Below are 24912 nucleotides of genomic sequence, written 5' to 3' on the forward strand. Positions count from 1 at the left end.
AACACATTGGGATGTGCAGTTTTGCAACATTTGAGGATGCTTGCTTTTATCACTGAGGCAACAGTAAACCAGTATATGTTAAATGGGCAAATCTCTACCCTTTTATCCTTATTAGTTCTAAAGGTTTAAACATATATCATACATTATACCTATATATATATATGGAATAGTGTTTATACAAGTAAAATATTAACAGGTTTGTATTTGTAATTATTAGTACAGTGTTCCTGCCACATTGGTCACTGGTTTGCAGTGTTCTTCATGGTTTAGTGTAATTTTTGGGACTGGTGGGCGGTCTAAGGAGGGTTTTCAATATGCGGCTAAGTTTAGGTGTTTTAACTCATGCTAAGTTGCAATACTGATCCTGTAATAATATGGTTAGCTTTTAAATAAGCTCTTTAGGCAGGGCTGATACTAGGGGTATAGGCAGAAGAGGCTTATGCGTAAAGCAGAATAATAAGGTGGGGGGTCACTAGGCACATACTTATTCTTTTTGCCTACCCCTAGTCTGTGCCCTTAAATCTTGTGCAGGGTCCACCTAGTTTATCCTTCCACCACGCTCTCACTTTGCCCCCCCTCTCCTCGGCAGTCACTCACACCGGGGGGAAAGGTTGCCAGCCCCGGTTGCCTAGGGCCTGTCACTGAAATCAGGACAGTTGGCAAGTACATCTATCTGACCTATTTTCCTATAATTCACCTACAGTAGGTAAATTGTCATATTTTAAAATAGGATAATAAATAAGCAATGAGAAGGAAAAGGTATTTACTAAATTGTTCAAGTACATTTGAACAATGTTGAGCAAATCAGTTTTATAAAGAAGTTGAAGAAAATCTGAAGGTGAAGATTTTTCAGGTTCTTATCTCAGAGACATTACCTATGACATTGAAACATTGCCTGTTTTTTCCATTGGCTACAGGATGGGCTGTACCTTAAAAATGATAGTGCAGCTGTTTTGGGGAAGAAGACGGCTAGAATGTTAGAGGAGTTGGAAGAGGTTTTAAACAAGACATGGAAGATGGGAGCTGTAAGAAATTCTGTGGAAGATTGGTTAGATAAGGATCTGAGTTCAGAAGGGGAATATGGGGATGGTGAGGTGGCTAGGGATTTCATAAATAGCAGGAAGGAACAAAAGTTATATATATATACAGTATATATATTCCTCTTAGGAAGAAAATCTAAAAGAATTAAGGAAAACGCTTATCCTCTGTGTGTTGCTTGCCTGGTGCTAGGGTTCGGCATGTGGTGGAACGAGTAGACAAATTATTGGGAGGGGCTGGGGAAGACCCGGCGGTCTTGGTGCACATAGGTACCAATGACAAAGTTAGAGGAGGGGGGGAAGTCCTCAAGAACGAATTTAAAAAACTAGGCGCAAAGTTGAGGGCGAGGTCTTCCAAGGTAATTTTCTCAGAGATATTACCTGTGCCACAAGCAATGTTAAGAAGGCAGCGGGAGCTTAGGGAGATTAATGTGTGGCTGAGAGGTTGGTGCAGGGAGGAGGGCTTTGGGTTTTTGGAGAACTGGGCTGATTTCTCAATTGGCTACAGGCTCTTTGCCAGGGATGGGCTGCACCTCAATGATGAAGGAGGAGGAGTGTGTCTGTTCGCTAAGCAGGAATTAAAAGCAAATATTAAGGAGGAAGTGATGGGGGTAACAGAGGGAGCTGAATCCTAATGGGTTGAGCTTCTCACAGATAGTAAAGAATCTACCAAATTAATGGTAGGGGTATGCTATAGACCCCCTAATGTAAGTGAGGAGGAGGCTCAGCTCCTGTTGTAAATAGAAAAGGCTGCTAGTTTGGGGCAAGTGATAATAATGGGGAATTTTAATTATCCTCGTATTTACTGGAGCAATAGTACTGCCAGGACAGTAAATGGGAACAAGTTTATAAACTTGCTGCATGACAACTTTTTGCCACAGGTGGTTGAGGAGCCAACCAGGAACCATGCTATATTGGATCTAGTGATCTCTAATGACCCAGAACGTATAGCAAATGTGCAAGTGGTTGAACCCCTGGGTAACAGTGACCATAATGTTATTTCATTTGATGTTTGGTGCAGGAAACACATTTACACTGGGGTAACAAAGACACTGAATTTTAGAAAAGCAAATTTTACCACCATAAGGGCAGCACTTCAGGGCATAGATTGGGGCATTATGTTTTCTGATAAAAACACAGAGCAGAAATGGTCGTCATTTAAAATGATATTAAATCATTACTGTTCTCAATTGATTCCATTAATAAGAAAAAGTAGAAGTGTTAAGAATCACCCTATGTGGCTTAACTCTGAGGTAAAGAAGTTAATAGGGAAAAAAAGGAAAGCTTTTAAGAAATATGTCAGAGGGGACAGTAGCTGAGTTTAAAGGAGAAGGAAAGGCAAAGTCACTTGGGGGTGCCAAAATGTTAGGCACCCCCAAGTGACTTAAATCACTTATCTTGCCCGGGGTACCTGCAGCGCTTCTGCCTTCCTGTATCGCTCACGCGCATGCGCAGTAGAACTTTAACAGAGAAGTCGGCTTTTCACTCTACTGCGCATGCGCCTATTGTGTTAGTCTTAGCGAAACGCAGGCGGAAGGAGGAAGCGCATCTCTCCAGGTACCCCAGGCTGGTGCTGTTTTCTCCTAACAGGGGCACCAGCCCGGGGTACGAGGTAAGCGATTAAAGTCACTTGGGAGTGCTTAACATTTTAGCACCCCCAAGTGACTTAGCCTTTCCTTCTTCTTTAATGAATATAAACACTATAACAAGTGTTGTAAAACAGCAATCTGGAAGGCTAAGATAGAAAATAAGGAGCGCATTGCGGCAGAGGCCAAGACTAACCCCAAAAAGTTTTTTAAGTATATTAATAGTAAAAAGATGCAGGTTGAGGGTGTGGCCCCATTGAGTTATAGTAACAATATGGTTACAGCGGATACAGAAAAGGCAGATGTGCTTAACCAGTTCTTTTTTTTCTGTGTATACAGTAGAGGAGCCAGAGTGCCAAGTCCCACCCAATAGCAGCACTGTTGCCTCAGCTCCAACTATGCAGTGGTTGACACAGGATATGGTGCTTAAAGGGTTACACAAAATAAATGTGAACAAGGCACCTGGGCCAGATGAAATACACCCTCGGGTACTGAGAGATCTAGGGGTAGATTTACACTGGCCCTTGTTTCTGATATTCTCAGACTCTCTTTCATCAGGTATGGTACCTATGCATTGGAAGAAGGCTAATGTCATTCCTATATTTAAAAAGGGAGTAAGATCTCAGCCTGGCAATTATAGGCCTGTAAGTTTGACATCTGTGGTGGGCAAGTTATTTGAAGGCTTGTTAAGGGATCACATACAAAATTATGTAGTGGAGAATGCCATTATGAGCAATAATCAGCATGGCTTTATAAAGGACAGGCCTGTCAGACCAATTTAATTGCTTTTTATGATGAGGTAAGTAAGAAGCTGGACAGTGGGAATGCAGTAGATTTAATCTATTTGGATTTTGCCAAAGCATTTGATACCGTTCCCCACAAACGACTGCTTTCTAAGCTAAGGTCTATTGGTCTTAATCAGTGGTTCTCAACCTTCCTAATGCCGCGACCCTTTAATACATTTCCTCATGTTCTGGTGACCCCCACAAAAAGACCTGGTGCGCGCAGCACGGCAAAATTGTTTGACCACGCCCACTTTGTGGCCACTCCCCAATTGACACACCCCATTTTTGAAATAGTTAAAATAGTACCCACGATGGCCCAATAGACAGCACCCCCATACAGTGCCCCCCATACAGTGCCCCCCATACACAGTGCCTCATTTGCCCCCATAAACAGTACCCCCCCATAAACAGTGCCCCCAATTGACCCCATAGACCATGCCCTCAATTGCCCCACAGACAGTAGCCCCCATAGAAAGTACCCTCCATACACAATGCCCCCATACACAGTGCCCCCCATACACAGTAGCCCTCCTTACACAGTAGCCCTCCTTACACAGAGCCCCCCCATACACAGAGCCCCCCCATACACAGAGCTCCCATACACAGAGCCCCCCCATACACAGAGCCCCCCATACACAGTAGCCCTCCTTACACAGTGCCCCCCATACACAGAGCCCCCCCATACACAGAGCCCCCCCATACACAGAGCCCCCCATACACAGTAGCCCTCCTTACAGTGTCCCCCCATGCACAGTACCCCCCCATACACAGAGCCCCCCAATTGCCCCCATAGAGAGTACCTCCAATAGAAAATTCCCCGCTCCTTATTCGGCTCCTCGTACGGCGGTGACAGGACCTTTTATAAGGTTGCGCCCGTGCGTACGTGTGACGTCACACGTACACACGGGCGCAACCTTATAAAAGGAACTGTCGCTGCCGTACGAGGAGCCGAACAAGAAGAAGGAGCCGCAAGAAGAGACAAGCGCTCCGCTGCAGTCAGCGCGTCCCGCTGGCCTGGATTGTTTAATGAATGTTCTGCATTTCCGTAATGCGGGACATTCATTGAACAATCCGGGACAGCGGGACGCCCTGTAAAAACCGGGACTGTCGCGACCCCTGTGAAAGGGTCATTCGACCCCCAAAGGGGTTGCGACCCCCAGGTTGAGAACCGCTGGTCTTAATGAAGTCATTTGCACATGGATAGAAAACTGGCTACAGGATCGGGTACAGAGGGTGGTTGTTAATGGTACATTCTCTACTTGGAGTAAGGTTTAGGGATGTAGCGAACATCACCAAAAATGTTCGCGGACCCGTTCGCGGACTTTCGGCAAAACTCGTGAATATTCGCGAACTTTGCGAACCCCATAGACTTCAATGGGAAGGCGAACTTTAAAACCTAGAAAAGCCATTTCTGACCAGAAAACTGATTTTAAAGTTGTTTAAAGGGTGCCACGACCTGGACAGTGGCATGCAGGAGGGGGATCAAGCAAAAATTTTTCTGAAAAATACTTTGTAAAAAAAACGCCAAAAAAAAAAAACGCCAAAAAATAACGAAAGAAAAAAAAAAAAACGCCAAAAAAAACCGCGGCAAACCCAAAATGGCGAACATCGCAAAAAGTCCGCGAATTTGTTCGCCGGCGAACAGTTCGCTACATCTCTAGTAAGGTTCTCAGTGGGGTCCCTCAGGGTTCTGTACTGGGTCCACTTTTGTTTAACTTGTTCATAAATGGCTTAGGGGAGGGTATTATGAGTAATGTATCAGTGTTTGCAGATTACACAAAACTCTGCAGACCAGTCAATTATATCCAGGTTGTGGCATCCTTGCAGCAGGATCTTGACCAACTGGCAATCTGGGCTGCTAAATAGCAGATGAGATTTAATGTGGATAAATGTAAGGTCATGCACCTGGGATGTAAAAATATGCAAGCCACTTATACCCTTAATGGGACTGCACTAGGCAAATCCATAATGGAGAAGGACCTTGGAGTCCTTGTTGCAGCAGCTGCAAGGGCAAACAAAGTTTTGAGCTGTATTAAAAGGGGCATAGATTCACGGGAGGAGGGTGTTATTCTTCCCCTTTACAGAGCGCTGGTAAGGCCCCATCTAGGGTCCAGAGAAGGGCAACTAAGCTGGTAAAGGATATGGAAAGTCTCAGTTATGAAGAAAGACTGGCCAAGTTGGGTCTGTTTACACTGGAGAAGAGGTGCTTAAGAGGTGACATGATAACTATGTATAAATATATAAGGGGATCATATAATAACCTCTCTAATGCTTTATTTACCAGTAGGTCCTTCCAACGGACACGAGGGCACCCACTCCGTTTAGAAGAAGTGCTATACTTTGCCTGCCCTATGCTGCCTTTGTGTGTCATACTCTGCCTGTTCTACCTTGCCAGTATTTGCCATACTCTGCCTGCCCTATGCTGTCTGTGTGTGCCATTGAACTCAGGGCTTTTTCTATTGAATGTCAATGATTTCACAAAGCAGTGCAGGTGTGATAATTTTAGTACCCGGGTGGCTTCCATTAGGGTGAAGACCTACTAGGTAGCAGCTACTTGTCACGGCTACTAAAAAAGACTGCTGATCATTTACTGATCTCTATGTTTTAGCAGAGGCAATTCTTAGTATTGTCTATGGCAGGGTATTTTCTCGGGTTTAGTTGCCGTCATAGGTGGATTTTCATAAGGCTAGGAGAGGCTAAGCCTCCCCAAACCTGCTTGGCACCTTTAAAAAAAAAAACTCACTCATTCTGAGTTGCACTACTCTGAAACCTTTAACATCTGCACTCCGATTGGATTTTTATCCTTGTGGCTTCTCCAATCAGAGCACAGCACTCTTGACAGACAGTGAAATAGACCAATCAAGGCACAGATGTGGTTAGGACAGGGGAGATATTACAAACTAAAGCCACTGCAGAAATAAAGACTGTTAAGATGGATCTGCAGGCTGTAAACTTTACCTTAGAACCTCTGAACTTGTGCTGCAGATTTTATCCCACTCCCTCAGGTACTATACTGTATATGTTCTAAAGGCTGAATCACTTGCTGAAATTAAATAATGTTTTTGTCAACTGGCATCCATAATATCCTTATCACTCCAGTCCTAAATTAACCCTTTCCCCCGAAAAAGCTAATTAAGCTTTTATATATTTTTTATATATTTTTATCGTGTTGTTGCTTTTTGCACTTACTTTTGTTTCTTTCTGACATCAGTACCTACTGCAGGTCACTGTATATACTGTGCCTGGGGTGCAATATCCACTGCATCTCACTGCATATAATGTGTAGTGATGAGCGTATTTTTTGGCAGGCATGGATTCGCAGCGAATTTCCGCATTTCACCATTGGCAAATTGTTTCGTGAAAGTTTCTTGAAAATTCGCAGCAGAAAAATTTGTTGCGCTGAATTTTTTTTGTCGCGTGTCTATTTGGGCTCGGCCGCGTCAAAAAAGTGCGACAAAAAAACAGACACCAGCAATAGAAAGTAGACGCAGGCGACAAAAGAGACGTGGGTAACAAAATAGACACGGACGACAAAAAAAAACACGCAACAAATGCGTTTAGCGAATTTTTCGCTGTTTCGCAAATTTTATGGCGATGCGAAATGGGACAGATTCGCTCATCCCTAATAATGTGCTGGTTTTGTAAATACAGACTGCGTTTCACTGAATAGAATGTGCCTGGGATGTCAGTACCCACTTGCCTTTCTCCATCCATCTAATGGATGGAGAACCCCTCACAGAACTGCATGTATGAATACTTTTACATCCTAAGCAATTTAGGGTGATGAAACACTCCCACTACTCTTAGAATTCACCAGTTTGTCAGTTTTATTTATATCAATGCAACATGTTCTACATGTTAGAAATGTTACTACATTTCTTCAAAAGTGCATTGCAGACCCTTAGTGTAAATATAAAAACATGCTTACGCTATGTAAGCCTGATAGAAGAAAATTTGGCCAAAGAGTTCAGCTAGTCAATGTGATGGTGATATCTTGTGAAATAAACATGACTGGGACTTATTTTGCCCACAGAAATCTACGCTCTTTGAAAGCTTGTGAAAAGGCTGATCCCGCAGTCCTTGTCGCACTGTCGTGAAAATTAAAGGTTTACAAAGAAAATAGTCGAAAATACTCAACTGCCCCATGTCACCCACTATTAAAATGTTTGCTACATTATTTTTTAATTAAGAAATAATGTGAATGATAAACAATTTCTATAATGGACTGAATAAACGTGACAATGTTACATAGATCAAGGATAATAAAATAATAAACTATTTTACAATATGCTGTGTTATTTTCCAGTTACTTAATTTTTGCATTACTTCATTCACTTGCCTGCCACAAAAATGCTTCAAAAGCTTATGGAGGTTGTCATCAGTCATTATCATACTTGCAAATCATTATCAAGCAAAAGGTAGATTAGATGTAAAAGGTAGCAGAGATGGCAAATAACCTGTCCTCTTGCACTAAATATAGTACTGGGGCTCACTTATGAACAGTGGGCAAATTTCTACCTGGGCAGTAACCCATAGCAACCGATCAGTGACCAATAGCAATTAGCAACCCATAGCAACCAATCAGTGATGTGCTTTTGCCAGCTCCAGGTAGAACGATGAAAGCAAACATTTGACATAGCGAATCCATGCCTGGTGAAAAATTTTGCTCATCACTACATATAAGTGAACTATAGGCTGATTGACACTGCTCAGCCACATGATAAGGCAAGGTATGTGTTGATGCCCACCCCAACAACTAGCACTAGATGCATATGGAAGTGTGTGAAATGGGATTGGTTGTCCCTAGATGACAAGTTGGAGCTGTGTGGCCAAGCCCTAAAAGTTTAATGCACCATGTTAGTATGAGGATTGATTGATGACAGCGTCTAAGATTGTATTTTTGTCTGGTTTATCTTTTAGGGTGTAGGACGCAAGATTAAAAGGAAGGGAGGGGAAAGGTGAAGGAAAAGGGACAAGGGAACCAAAAATCACTACAATGTGAGAAATTATCTTGTGTTCATATACGTATAATATTAACTGAACTGAACTCTCAAACATGAAAATAAAATAAAATCAGAAACAAATAGTTTAATAAAACTTTTCATAATCTTTGGTGGTATTGCCTGACTGTTAACAAATTCTGTTTTAGTAGGTTACATAAAAAACATTGCTGTTTTCTAGTAAAAGTTTACCATTGTAATGACATAGAAAGCCAGGGGAGCTAAACAAGGTCTAGACTTTCCACCTCTATTCCTGTTGAAAGCATCTTAAGCAGATCTGTTTAATTATTCTTAGTTCTATACCCATTTAACCAGCCAGAGGGGACTGGTCTTATACTAGCTGGGGAAAAGGGCAGGCTAGGTTATACATATAGTCTTCTTCCCAGGATTCATTTATTGATGACAAATATCATTTTTTACTAGATAATCATTTGTGTGCTGACAAAATGGTTTTTTTTTATTATAGTATTTTTAATACAAACATTCATTGTGTTACATTTGTTCTTTGTGTTCACATACAAAACATAATATTAGAATGGTAGAACATAAAAGGAAGGATATCAACTGTTAAAGCTGAGGGCCCGATAATCGAAAACAGTTTTTGGGTGCAATTTTTTGATTCGCGCATCCAAAAATTTTTGCACGCATCAAAAAATGACTTGCGCAAAATTTTTTGACGCGCAACATTTCCACCATTTCGCAAAGTTTTCGCTGTTTTGCAAACTATTTGAAAGTGATGGAGATTTAACTACGGAAGAAGCAAGTAAAGGTTTAAAATGGTCACTTGTTTTACAATAACCCTTTTTACCTGGGCTATGTGCCATCTTGAAAAATCCTAAGTAGCATGCCGTTGTGGCTGCCAGCAGATAATGATGTCAGTCCACTGACCAGATATTTGTGATCGCTGCAGGCAGCTTTGCCCAGTAGCTCCCACTTTCCTACCTAAAATGGTGGTGGTAGTGACATATGTTTAACCCCCACAAACACATGCCCCTTGGAGCCTCTGTTTTTGAATACTATAATCACCAATGTACTGCCTAGACATCAATTACAGATGGAATAGACAAATATAACTTTAGGACTATCAGCATAAGTTGTGTAAAGTTATCATGGTCCTTGCCTGATCTTTCTTTCTTTCTGAACTTGATGCTTGGCTCCTCTAAAGCTGCCAGTCACACCAATAGAAAGTATAAGCTTTAGGCTAAACTGTCACTATCCGTTCCATATCTCCTACCCAGTGTGCTGACTGATGTTGACAGCCACAGAAATATCAGGCAGTGGAGAAGAGCAAGACATCATTTCATAGATGGACTTTTCTGCTTGAAATATAAAGAAACAAATATAAAGAAATAATTATGGCTTTGTGACAATTCTGTATTGTACTAATAAACCAAGCACATTTCGGAACAGATCCTCAGGTGAAATTCTTGCTTAAAAATTCTAATGTAGTTTTCCTTAAAGAAGGAGCGTTCTCTTTTAAAAAATGATATTTTAATGTTACTAATTTCAAATAACAAGGGCACAAATCACAGGTTTCCACATTATTGTTTAAATTCAATGACAAAGAATTTGGTTTCCCACATTGTTTACATTCCTCTCAAATATTTTGCATGATTTAAGGAACATTCAGCAGTACAGCATGCTTATCGAGTGCCTGATGTTTCATGGCAGCCATAATCCTGAAGGTCAGAGCTCATCATCACGAATAAATCGGTTGCCTTCAGAATGTTTTCCGTAGTAAATATACCGACATTTACCTAAAACTCCTGAAACATATTAAAGAATGAGAGAAGATGCAAAAGAGATTAGGACTTGTTTACACTTGACTCATATTATACAAACAGAACCGAAATGGATAAAATAAACTTAATGAAAGCTTTCAGTTCCTATACCATTTGCTCACCAAGGAATGTACCATTAACTACTGGGTTAATCAAACTAATACTAGTGACAAGTAGGTCACCAATAAAAGATTTATTAGCTAGTAATTGGTGCTACAATGCTTGGTCAGTGAAGCTCAGTGTAACAATATTAGGCCAGGACAGAGGCTCAGCAGATAGCACTGCTGCTTTGGAGCACTGGGGTCTAACTATGAGGTGTTTTTTTTATTTTTCTGTGTGGGGTTTTTTATGTTATGTAGAATGTACGGGACCAAGGGTATTCCGGATAAGGGGTTTTCATAATTTGGATCACAATACGTTAAGTCTACTAAAAAATCAATAAAACATAAATTAAATCCAATAGGATTGTTTTGCATCCAATAAGGATTATTTATATTTTAGTTGGGGTCAATTACAAGGCACTATTTTATTACTTAAGAGGAAAAGGAAATCAGTTTTAAAATTCTAAATTATTTGATTAAAATGGAGTCTATATGAGATGGGCTTTTTGTAATTCGGAGCTTTCTGGATAACAGGTTTCTGGATAAGGGATCTCATACCTGTATTAGCTTTCGAACTGAACCATAGCTCTGCACTGAATAAAGATTACACTGGGGCTTGCATCTATTACACTAATTTAGGTGATGTGGAATCATGCATATTATGCATTTAAAGGAGAACCCTTAAAATTAATATGGCTAAAAATGTCATATTTTATTTTGTAAACTTATTGCACCAGCCTAATGGTTCAGCATCTCAATAGCAGTAATGATTCAAGGCTTTAAAGTTCTCATAGGAGTTCTTCATCTTGATTTTGTAAGAGACGTGCACATGCTCAGTGTCCTCTGAGCAGCTGTTAAGAAAAGAAGAAAATGAGGTTTTCCTTTCATATAAGCTGATGCTAAAGGGCTGATTAAATGCTGATGCTACTTGCACTGGTTTGGGAGCTAGTTCGACAAATATCATGCTTGAAATTTTAGCTACTAGTTGGTTTTATGGCGCAATACCCTAACAACCAGGCAGCAGTAGGGTAACGGACCTTAACAGCAAAGGACCTTAAAAACTATCAACAATTAATAAATAACAATCAGATATGACCTTCACAGTTAATCTGTTTTGTGCTTCTGGTGTCAGATATAGATAGAATGGGAGGGATAATAATTAAAGAAAACACTAAATAAGTAATAAAAACTTGAAGTTATTTGGTATGGGTTCATCTATCAACATACTAAAAATGCTTGTAAAGGTGAACATTCCATTTAGGGCTAGAGAGTTTCCACATTATTGTTGTAGAATAGGTCCATCTATAACATAATAAAATTGAATATAAAGGTGAACATTCCCTTTAAGACCAGGAAGGTTACACATTATCGCAGGGCTGCATCTAGGTTTTAAGGCAGCAGTAAAATGCTTCAATCTCTGAGTAGAAGAGAGTTAAGATATACATAAATGGAGGGCACTCACTTTGCATACAAAATAACAACAATATAGGTGTTTGGTGCAAAAAAACCCAAAAGCAGTACCCCCCATACAGGGCACCAAAAACAGTAATTTTAAATAGGATAAGGGTTTGCACACAAGGAACACAAGCACAGTGGTAGTATTAAAAAATATAATCCTTTATATAGTATACAAAAGATTTAACAGTAGTCAATTTTAATTGCAAAGTTACAAAAAATACATTAATGAGATAATACAAACCACAAAATGTCCATAGGCAAAAGAAGACACACAAGTTAGCGGATACACTTGCCAAAGATGAGAATTACCCCAACGTTTCGGCAAAGAGCCTTTCTCAAGGGGAATCCTGATGTATAAGCTCATGTGGAAAATATAAATGCCCTCCCTCATTAAACGCCAATTTTTTCACATAATGAACACCTGGCTTACTTCGACATCACTTCCGCAGGAACACTTTCCCACAGAGTAACGTGCCATTTTTGCGTAATTTAGTGCGCACATATAGGCGTGTGACTTTACGCACGCACACATAGGCGTATTTTCTGATGCATATCATCCAGCTGCAGTAGATGCCAATGTTTATGTATTGTATCCTTCACATATCCTGACTGAGAAGAATATGTGGTAACAAAAGGTAATCTGTTAGATTTTTTAGATAGTTGATGATCGATGATCTATTTTTCATCTGGCAGGAAACAGAGGAAGTCTTACTTGCCTTCTGGGATTACCTCAATACCAGAATTCCGATGATTAAATTTACCCTTGAATATGATAAAAAACAGGTACACTTTTTGGATGTTCTTGTTGAATGGAGGGTGGCAATATTTCTACTGATATCTTTAGGAAACCAACTGATTACATACTTGAACCCTAAAAGTTTTCATCCTCCCTCTACAACTATAGGTTTACCGTATAGTCAATTATTGAGAGTGAAGCGTATTGTAAGCAGAGAAGAAAAGTTTGAAGTGAGAGCAGAGGAAATGATCACACAGTTTAAAAGTTGAGGCTATGATACAGATCTCTTGGAAAAGTCAAAAAGGAAAGTGGAGAGAACTTGTAGATCTGATTTACTTACAAAGAAACTATCTAAAAAAATCAAAAACAGATTACAAAACAGATTACCTTTTGTTACCACATATTCTTCCCAGTCAGGATATGTAAAGGATACAATACATAAACATTGGCATCTACTGCAGCTGGATGATAAATTCCGGCCTTGGGTGTCAGAACCACCAATGATGGTGTACAAGCGAGCCAGCAATTTGAGAGACCAATTAGTCCATGCCTTGAGTGAACCAGCAAAAAAGCAAGGTACATGGTTAAGTGGCACTAAGGAGATGTATAAGTGTGGTAGATGTGTGAATTGTAATTTTGTAGTCCGTTCTGACAAATTTCATCACCCCATGACAGGGAAAGGGTATGAGATTAAGGACTACATCAACTGCCAATCTGACTTCATTATCTATATCCTGAAGTGTCCCTGTGGCAAAATATATGTGGGTGAAACCACTAGGACTTTGACAACAAGAATTGGTGAGCATAGAAGGGATGTTAGACTAGGTAAAAGTACATCTCCCGTTGCCGTGAGCCAATTGCAGTTTATGGGAATTGAAAGAGTGATGACCCTTAAACGGGGTGGTGAAAGGGAGCTACTTTTAAAACAACATGAGTTAAAGTGGATCTACAAGTTGAATGCGCTCTCCAAATGGCCTAAATGAGGATAAAGAACTATCACTATTTTCCTAAACAACCTCTGTTTCGTTTTATGATCTCTATTACCTCAGCTGAGTATGTGCGAGTTCAATACAATTCTGATGTTTTAATTTTTTACTTAATTTTACAGATGGCACATCCTTTCTAAATGGAATGGGGCATACTATGCTGCTGGAATGAATCTTATGCACCTTGCACTGGCGCTGGCAATATTTATATTTTGAATGGGTCCCTATGTCCTTTTAGATTGACCATACTTACGATATGATATGCACTGGCACTTTGTTTACAAATTTGTATACAAATTTTGATTACTTCACTGATTAATAAATTCTTGTGAGAGAAGGATTTTATTATTATTATTATTAACATTTATTTATAAAGCGCCAACTAGTGATGGGCGAAAAGTTTCGCCAGGCATGGATTCGCGGCGAATTTCCGCATTTCGCCATTGGCGGATTGTTTCGCGAAACGGATGAAAAATTTCGCCACCGAAAAATTTGCCGCACGTCCAAAAATTGTCGCCGGCGTCAAAAAAGAATAGTCGCGGGCGACAAAATAATAGCTGCGGGCGCCGAAACAATAGCGCGCGACAAAATAATAGCCGCGGGCGACGAAACAAGAGCCGCGCGACGAAACAAGAGCCGCGGGCGACGAAACAAGAGCCGCGCGCGACGAAATAATAGCCGCGCGACAAAACAATAGCCGCGGGAGACGAAACAATAGCCGCGCGACAAAATAATAGCCGCAGGCGACAATTTTTTTTGTTGCACGACATTTTCGCCGTTTCGCTCATCACTAGCGCCAACATATCCCGCAGCGCTGTACAATAAGTGGGTTTCATACATTGGACATACAGAGTAACATATAAAGCAATCAGTAACCGATACAAGAGGTGAAGAGAGCCCTGCCCAAAAGAGCTTACAATCTACAAGATTTTAAATAACATATGTACTTTGAACGATATGGTTTATATATTTATAGTTTATCTATCAAGTTACAATTACTTATTAACTTTATATGTTATATCTAATTCTCTAAAAATGCACTTTCACTTTTTTTCTCTAAAGACTTTATGCCTCGTATTAAGTAATGATGTGCCATCATCATATTATGTTTTAAATTTGTACTGTTTATTGTATGAATATTCCTCTCTCTATATGTGCAATGTGAGATTAATGATGTTCTCTTAAAGTCTACTTTTCGGTTGCTATGTGTGGTTGCTACGATTGGTTGCTATGTTATCTGTTGAATTCCCTATGTGCATGAAATAATATGCATATATGTGCATGCGTTAAATTACTCGCCTTTGTGCGTGTGCGCAAATTCGTGTGCAAATGTGCACGTATATATGTGTCTATATGTGTTCCTGCGGAAGTGATGTCGGCATACGTGACGTCACGTACCCAGAAGTAAGCCAGGTGTTCGTTATGTGAAAAAATTGGCGTTTAATGAGGGAGGGTATTTATATTTTCCACATGATCTTTTGCATCAGGATTCCCCTTGAGAAAGGCTCTTTGCCGAAACGTTGGGGTAATTCTTATCTTTGGCAAGTGTATCCGCTAACCTGTGTGTCTTCTTTCATTTTGTGGTATGTATTATCTCATTAATCTATGTATTTTTTGTAACTTTGCAATTAAAATTGACTACTGTTAAATCTTTTGTATACTATATAAAGGATTATATTTTTTAATACTACCACTGTTCTTATGTTTCTTGTGTGCAAACCCTTATCCTATTTAGAAGAGAGTTAAGAAACAGTTTTGAAACTAAATAAAATGTGAAGAAAAATCATAGTTCTTAAACAAAAGGGGCTGTGCAAAGCCAACCCTCCAAGTTTAGTTATGGCTATAATAAGAAAAGACATTGTCTAAGATTTAGACAGGAAAGGAGCAGTGCGTTGTGACAGAAAGCAGAGAGGCTGACAAAGATACTGGTGCCAGAATCTCCCTGCACCAATCACATCTCTAACTAGAGGTGACAACACTCCCTAGCGTCTTGAAGCCCCCTTACCACTACAATCAGGCTCTCCTCAAAAGACATAACTACAAGCTTCATTGCTGGAAGACTGCTTTATTTCAGACTTGTTTGCAGGGAGCTGTCCCAACTCATTTTGTTAACCCACAGGCCTCACAGATCCCATAAAACAGGCCATTCACTTCTAAGACATACAGTAAGTTTAACAACTCTTTAATACACATAATAATATCTATACTAAATAGTTAAACAAATAATGGAAAAAGTTTTCTTCAACACTCAGAAGTTTCTTATATTAAAAAACACAAGTCTATACTGTACAATAAAAAAGCAAAACAGCAACTAAAAATTAAATAGCACAGACACTTTAAAACATAGACAGATTTTTCCCCTGAATCAACATGTTTCTTACATTCTGGCTTCATCAGCAAATCCCTGAATGCATTTACTTTCTATAATGTCTTCTATCCCTTTGCAGTGATATATTTATGCTCTATCAAACATCTGTGTTAGAGGCATAACTCTCAGGCCTTCAGTGTACTGAACAGAACCTTGTCTTCTCTCTGAACTGATTCACTAAGTGTTTCCAGTCTTCATACTATCTTGACTGTATTGTTTTTGATAAAGGAAAATGTTGCAAATACACAAACTATTGAATCCAAGAGAAACTAAAGAAGTTACAAAAGTCCAAAATTTACTTTTTTTTTTCTAATTTCTGCCACTTCTGGGTCCTGTTGGCTAGCTCTTATTATGTACACTGATTAAACTCACATTATTTACTACTTTGCACACCAGTATACCTGTATTGAATAGGAGCAGAGGGATCTGCTAACACAAACTTACAATGGAATGCTGATAATAAAACCCTTCTGAAATAAAAAACAACAAAAGTGGTATAAAGGTGAAACCTTTTTTGGCTAAGATCATAGCAACCTATTTTTATTAGCAATCTTATATTTTTGGGTAGTCAAAATGTAAAAAGGGGTGGGACTGAAAATAAGTTCTCTGGCATATCATATCTCAAACAATTTCTGAGCACGTCTTCTGCTGCTCCTTATCTTGACATTAACACACAAGCTATGGGACGGGGTACACCTAAGTGCCACCACCGACTCACCCATTTTAATGATAGCATGACCTAATGCAGGCCTCACAAGTTCAACAGCAATCCAAGGGTCTCTGCCCTCTGAAACAGGGTGTAGAGGCCTGGAGAGATTTGCACAATGACCCAAGGCCCTGTGGTCAGTCTGTGCTAACAGATGTAAACATGATGTCCAGGTTCACCACTTTGGACCAACAACAAAGGGACTAAATAAACTGCAATCCCAAAATGAGGGCACCACATCAAAAAACATCTCCACTAAAGATGCTAGCTTTTTATGAGAAATATTAGGAACATGTTTCATTAGAAATAAAAAGAAAGAAGACAATTAATAAAAATGTTGATTAAAAATAAAGGTCTGCTATTGACTGATTAAAATCATGACATTTCTGGGGGATGCTTTAGTCAATGGCTAAACCAGATGAAAAATCTGGTCGTTGCCCTGAATGCTGCTGCCAAAAGGCAAGTTGAGAATCTCCCCTGACACTGCAGAGCCCTGCAGGTAACCAGGGGTGACAATAAGCTGCTCCTGGTAACTTTGAGAACTCAAATTTTGGTTATTAAACCAGAATTTTGGCTTTACTAGAGCAGAAAGTGCAACTGCAATGCAGCCCTCCATTGACTGCTCCGACGTTGATTTTTTTGAGAGCTGTGGGGTGAGGGGGGTCAGAATGGGGAAGGCTCACTCACTTAAAACACCACTGTCTCCTATTATGCAGTGAAACTGTCTCTAAATAGTTTAAAGTTTGGAGTGGAAGCTGGATTTTATGGCATTATGACAAATATATACATATTTATTATATTTATTATATTATTTATTTATGTACTGACAAGGGCACTAGTGAGGGCCGAAACGTTGATATGAAACAAAGAGTACCTGTTTGAGGCAAGTCCCTAGAGTGAAGCAGCATCTGGCAATACAATAAATTGAACTGGGTCCTACATTGTCCATTTTTTAGGTGTGTACATAGGTCATTTTGTAATGGAATTATGTTGTGCTATTTTGTTTTGTTTAAGTGATAGAAAATATTGGGTTGCGGGAGAAGAATTCATAACAGGTAATAGGGTTCTGATACACTGAACAGCAGTTTGATCTATGATATGTTCTATAATCTGCTTTCTTTTTGTCAGATTCCTTGACCTTGGAATACACCCAGAATTTTAACATTAAAACTGCATCAGGCGCAGATCAAGTGGTCCCGTTGTCAGGAAAAACAGAAGGATCACGTTGGGATGATAAAATCTGGTCGGTTGATGACACGTGCATATCTGAACACTGGTCAGGCAACCAGCCCAAACATAGTCTCAGTAATGTCAAATGTCTAGCCTATACCGGTATTTTCACCACATCTATTTTTACTAACAAGCAATATGTTATGACATGCCTCTAATTATTTTGTGTTTTTGCTGTGTTATAATTAGACCACATTGGAATCAACAGAACAAATCTGAAAAAAGTAAAGCCCCCTTTTTCATTTGAGCTGCATTATTTTTTGTGGATAGTTCTGACATCTTCTGCAGATGTAAAACATGGGCACTCAACATCCCCTCCCCTGACCCTTTCTACTTATCAGCTGTATCCAAGATGTAATGTGACCTTAAATCCAGCCTGCTTACTATTCATGTATTCCTGACTCAGGGACTATTAACCTGATTGCACTTAACGTGAATAGGGAAGAGCGCTATTAGGTGTGGAGTGACATAAAGACCTGTCGGAATTGCTTTTAGTGATCAGGTTACTAGATGTGATTTACTTTTTAACCCTCTCACATCTTTTTTTTTTTAAAAAACATTATTGTAGTGGACTGCTATCAATTTTTTTCTTTAAATGTTAACCATTACGGATTTCACCATTATAATACACATACCCAGTATGTGTATGTGTATCATGATTATTAGAAATTCTATTAGCACAGAATTTAGAGGTATGAAACTATTGTATATTAAGTATACAGTATGCCACAATAATTATAATCAATTATATATCAAACAATAATAATAAACTCCACAACAATATAAGAAACAATCAAGATACATCAAAATATACATTACAAATTTTTTATAATTTTGTTTTAGAAAAAAGGCCTATGATACTTTGACTGTATGTATTTTTAAATTCACAGATATATACTGTATATATAAAATTTCTTTTATACGAAAGCAACATAGACTTCTGCAACAATCTCCTAACCGTTTTTTTGTTGACAGTATACAGGAAGTTACACGGTACCAGTGAAATTAATTCTAAGTTTGTGCATTTCATTCACATACATGGAATAAATGCATTTTCTAGCAATGTGCACTTTCAGGGGTTAAAGGGGAAGGAGTTAAAGATTGAAGGAATGTCTGTGTGACACACACACAGATCATATCTTGGGACCCATGTAAGAAGTACAAATCTATTAATAATGTTCATGCTGAAGAGCAAATATTATACTTACAACCTAATAAAAATGAAATATATTTAAGTATACCTAAGAAAGATTAAACAATAAATAAAAATAAGCCTTTTATTTGTGTTAAATACCAAAACTGATACGTGAATATAACAATGTGTTAATCTCACAAATCATGACATTACTCACTGAACTGTGTGGTATGGCAATTGTTGTGGTTAATATTTTGAATTTATGGTAAGCATAAGGATAACACAAGCTAGAAAAACATTATAGGGAAACATGGAAAGTAGACAATTGGCAGGGATAGCAATAGTGCTTTTCATGTAAGATATTGTCTGCATACACTAGAAATATAAACCATCAATATAGCTCTCTTAAAGCACTGTGCCAAGTATATACTGCCCATTTAATGGTAAAAGTTAGTTATTTATTATGCATAATGCTTGGGTCCTGGGGTTTTCTGGATAAGGGATCTTTCTGCTAAAAAAAATATTAAACATTAAATAACCAAGTACAATGTACTGTTTTATTACTACATATAAAAACAGAAATTATTTTTAAAAAATAAGAACAATTTCCTTAAAATGGCCTCTATGGGAGATGGTATTTCTGTAATCCGGGGCTTTCTGCCTAAGGGATCCTGTATTATGCATTAGTGAGGGTAATACATATAAATGGATAATAAAAAAAATATAATGCAGAACATTTAGGATAAATTTGTGTGAAAGAAACATTAGGGGGCATATTTACTAAAACTCCATAATTTCCAATTTTTTTATTTTTTTTTTCAAATGGATCTAAACTCGTTTTCCCAAATGTCAAATATTTACTAAAAAAAAAGTCGGAAGGAAAAGTCGCTGCGAGAAAAGTAAAAAAAAATTCTACTTTTTGTTGAGTTTTTGAACAAAACCCAGCGAAATCTTGAAAGTTTTGAGATAAAAAAAAGAAAAAAGGAAAGGAATTGCCATTGACTACTACATGTTTAGCCTGGCAAATTGTCGAATTTGTATTTTAGCCATTTAGATGCATAGTAAATCTTGGAAAAGTTGCAATGTTTTTTCTCTGCTACTCTTATCAATTTTTGTGGAAATTTGTTGCTTTTTTTGTTCTTGTTAATAAACTGCATTATAGGAGGAACTTCGCCACCCCTCTCAAACATTGGCCTACTATACTCTCCACAGCAGCAGTTGACATTTCTCTCAAACCCTTTACATATTAAGAAACCATTAAGCTGACACATTAAAAGTTATCTGCAGGCTAATGTTTCCATTATGTTCATCTTGGCTGTGGGACAAGCAACACTTTGTTCTCCGGATGTCATCATTTGTATAATAAGAGGGGAGGGGCGCTCTTAACTCCTTGAATGACTTTGACATGGCTGGCTATAATCTGGACATGTGCTATCAGTTGATGCTTTGTCTCTGGATATGAATTACACAAGTCTCAGTACTCCTTGTAATATCAACAACAGCATTACTAATGGTGCCAATGGACTGAATTGTGAAGAGCAGGGAATATGGAGGCAGGGCCTTTGCTGAAAGAGTTCAGTTGAATTAATCAGAGCTTTCTAAAGGGCATACCTACAATATTTAATACAAAATAGTGTGATTCATTTCTGGTGCTTATATAAAAAAACAAAATGTTTTTTATAATCCAAAGTTATTTTGGTGCCATTTTTCCATTCTTTTTTAGGTGTCTTTTTTCACAGGTACTACTGGTGAAAGCAAAAAACATTTTTTCAGGCACGTATTTGCTCCATGCTCCACTGGAGTCTCAGGAAAAAAGAGGGAAAGCCCTGAAAGGTAAAGCTGCAAACTTGGCTTTTCATGATTCCAAATATTGTTTCTAATTTAATTTGGTAGAAATGTTCTTTTTGCACTATATATGTATATATATATACATATGGATTCAGAGCACAAAAGCAAATGGGCCAAATTCATATACAGTATAATACTTATGACTATGAAATTATGAGCTCCTGAAAGCAAGGTATTTGTCAAATGTCTTGTCATCTTTTATTATTTTTTTTTTTTGCAAGTATGTCTACATATTGTATAATACTGCTAAAAATAGTGGTGCTTAATAAATAAGGGTAAAACATTAATATGTCATTTAGTATTGGATTTCAGGGGTTTCACCCTACTATGCTTTAGAGACTTGTTTTGCAGAATTCACATCAGTGGATAGACCTTCGTCTATATTTTTTGTTTTTTTTTAATATTTATATTGTATTTGATTCATGGTTATTTTCTGTAATCCCAAATAGATGACACAGATACCAGCTGTGGGCTTTCGGCAGGTGATGATTCATTTCTGGCGACCAGCATGAGCTGATACTAAAACTATAGGGTTTGCTCCAGAGCCCTCGATCAGCAGAATTATATTCTGACAGCTGTAGGGATGACCTTATTGCCCAACTATGTAACAAAGAATTCTCATTTTCTGAATAATTTTCTTGTAAGCCACATTGTATTCTATTGCCAAGATTTCTGCAGGCCTGTCTCTCTGTGGGAACCAATTTGTACTCCAGGATGAAGTGTGATGGAAATGGGAAGTGTGCCACTTTATATTCACACTGTTTTACTTAATTTCTCCTGGTGACATTGTGTATTCCTCCGTAAGTGTCTTCCAGTACTTGAAAACATTTCAGAGTGGCCAACAGCTATCAATCGCTTCATTATCTATCAGTACTTTTTTAACCAAATAAATACTTTTTTCTAAAAAACTGTTTTACAATATGTGAGTGATTTTAATACTACCTATATACAGTAGTATGCTTGACTTTTTATTGCGTGTTATTTCCACTAGAGAGCGCCATCCATTTATCTAAGATGCTCTGCGTTTTTACTGTTCCTGCTGTTATGGGGGACTGCTACCGAACAAGAAAGAGATTCAGCACAGTGTTGCAAAGGCAACAAAATAATCATTGTAACACTGTGATTCTTTACCCTTTTCCCAAAAGACCCAAATTAACTCTAGAAATGAGCTTTGTCATCAGAAATTTGTGCAGAATTACGTTCATTTAGATTACTACTGTCTATTGTAGAAGCAACATGGAGACCTATATTTGAATCTAGATCAAAAGTTGTAACATTGTAACATTTTCTAAATGATGGAGTTACCTGGCTATCCAGAAATGTTTGTTAGTGATAGTCTAACAAGGAGAAACAAATCTTAAATATCAAAAATTCATTGGAACTACACTGTGCAATCAGAAAATCATACAATAAAACATGAAAATGCAAGGAGAGTTGGTTAAATATTATAGAATTTTCAGTTCCTTAATCTGAATGTCAGTACACTTTCTATATTTCTTGAAGAAGAAGAAACAGGAAATCTTGCCAACATGACTGTGTATGTAGGAGGAAAGCATGTTCTAGCAGTTGTGTCTGGACAAGATCACACTCTGTGCTCCATGTTGGAGATCTGCGTAACGTTAGACCATTTATAAATAAAGCAACATTCAGCTGATTACAGGAACACAGAAACAGAGGTCTGGCAAAATGAAGATTAATTCTAAGTAGGAGAATTATCTCAACAAAACAGAATAGCTCATTTACTGAGACACGTAAGAGTCAATGTGCAAAAAACACAGGTACAAAGCCCCTTTTTTTGTGCCTTGCACTTTCTACTTTGTAAAAGGCAGGTATTAACTACAAGGCTCCATTGAGCCTGTGTCAGCTGCACTTCACCTCCCATGGGTTCAGGTGCATGTTTCCACGGTAAATGATATTAAATAAGTCACTGTTTCCAAACAAGTCTCATTCTAATTGTTCTAAATTAAGAAAATGTTTTATTAGACGTCAACTTACAGAAAAAAACTGGGGGATAAATAGTGCAAAGCATGCCGTTGCAAATATGGGCTAGAGACATCACTGAATGTGACATCATTGCATATGTACAGATGCCTCCACTCTCACAGTACATTGTAAGGATTTAGTTTGCATCATGTAATTAAAATTTGTAATCATTTAAATATATTTTCCAGATTAGTGGTATGTGCTGCAAAGCAGTAAAAGCACAACAAAGCTTTTCAGAAATATTAGATTTATTCAACAGCCATTGTTGCAGAGAATAGCAGTGTGTGCACTGCCATGTGTTGCAGTCAAACTGGGTTAGTCATGAACTCAGGGCCAAAAAAATAGACTATATATGAGTGCATCTGATGAGATCCAGTGATATCTAGGACCTGTGGCCATGATTCACATAACTAATGATGACCAGGGATCCATATCCATACTTTACTTTCAGTAGATTTAATGCTGATTCCTAACAGTGATGGGCAAATCTGTCCTATTTTGCTTCACCATAAAATTCTTGAAGCAATGAAAATTTGCAAAATGTAAGTTATGAAGTTAGTTATGAGCAAATATTTTTGGCAGGCATGGATTCGCATTGAAACAAGGCGTGGTGGAGGAAAAAAAACGCCTGGTCGCATAAAAAAAGGTGCAATTGCTTCAAAAAGACATGTGCGTCAAAGAAAGTTGTGTTTCGCTAATTTTTCATAACTTTCACAAATTTTTCAGCAAAACGGGACAGATTCACTCAACACAATATGAAGTCAATGGGATTTTTCAATCTTGTGCATCTTTTTGTTGCAGGGACTTTTTCAGAGCTCAATACATCAACAAAACTGGGTAAAAAATATTGCTCACTACTTGGTAAAGTTTCTTTATTACAGCCCTGGACACATTTGCAGGAACACTAAAGGGTGTGAAAGTGCATCCGTATTCACAAAGTTTCACAGCGTCCATGGTATTACTGGATTATAAATAGGCTGCAAGGTACAGAGGACAGTGCTATAAGTTGGAAGGCAACACTGCACCTAATGTCTGCCATAGCCAAAAGGTAATTACAGGGTTTAAGAAATTGCTTTTTATGGTTGTGTGTGTATGTATACCAATGTCAATGGGAAATTATAGTTGGGCTGTATGTTTATTAGAGGAGCCATAAATCCCTTTACAGTATGGGAGAAGCTCAGTCAACAACATGTGTTTTTTATCTAAACTACACAAACCTGAATTTTGATAAATCTGCCTCCACATGCCCACAGCAAATTATGGCCATGGTCTAGCGATGTTACTGTGTGTAATGTCATTGTGCATACCCCAAAGCCCTTTTGACGCCACTGAATGCTCACTACACACTAGGTCCTTATGAGTCACTGAATGATTAATGTGCATGCGCACATTTTATTCTTTCAGAAAAACTAAAAACCCAGGAGAATTACATGACGGGGGGCCAGAGGGCATCTAAAACTGGGAAACCCAGGGGGGTTGTGCCTATTTCTTGCACTTTGTATTTTATTCCTCCCACTTAGCACTGTCTGTCTCTTTATTAGATATTTATTAGAATTTCACTATTTGTTATTCTCACGTACTGATAAAATCATATGCAGTGCTGCACAAAGATTTCTTCTGCACCACAAATTGCCTGTACAGTTGCGGTTAAATATTCTAATGCTATATCAAGAAAGCAAAAAGATATCAGACTGATTTTTGAATAATTAGCTTTTTCTTATAATCCTTATCCTGTATTTCTTTCTGTGTCGATCAATGACCCTGTTAGTGTTATCATATTTCAAACTTCTGTTGTTACTGAACAGTCGATTTATAGCCACATTGTAGAATGGCTCCAGGCTGGAAGAAAAAATAAAAAACAGTTTTGAAAGGTAGTAAAATGTGTGGAATTGCAACCTAGATGCTTTTTAAACCCCTGCCGGGATCTTTACTTCCAAGTCATGAAATATGTCTTCATTGTTTCTTTATCTAAAGCAAGCTGTCTTCCTCTTCCCTTCTTTTATAAAAACAGGATAAAAAATGTCTAATACAAATGAGACAACAGAGAGGTTAAAGAAACAAAGAGAGAAGCTTGTTTTAGTTCTTATTCCCCTCATGTTCCTGTGAACATTATCATGGGCTACCATCAGGTTTTTTGAGTGAGGCTTCACAACAGCTGTGAAACATATGCAT

The 24912-nt window shown here is 38.3% G+C and overlaps 1 protein-coding gene across 2 annotated transcripts in view; it reads right to left on the reverse strand.

Moving 5' to 3' along the window:
- Positions 1–8852: 8852 nt before the first annotated feature.
- Positions 8853–24912, reverse strand: part of lrmda (leucine rich melanocyte differentiation associated) — a 511201-nt gene continuing 495141 nt past the window's right edge. For both annotated transcript variants that reach the window (XM_031905730.1, XM_031905731.1), the window contains exon 7: positions 8853–10174. In XM_031905730.1, coding sequence (XP_031761590.1) covers positions 10095–10174 — 80 coding nt within the window. In that variant the 3' untranslated portion in view covers positions 8853–10094. The remainder of the gene's footprint in view (positions 10175–24912) is intronic.

The sequence above is a fragment of the Xenopus tropicalis genome, chromosome 7, assembly GCF_000004195.4.
Source record: "Xenopus tropicalis strain Nigerian chromosome 7, UCB_Xtro_10.0, whole genome shotgun sequence".
NCBI lineage: Eukaryota > Metazoa > Chordata > Amphibia > Anura > Pipidae > Xenopus > Xenopus tropicalis.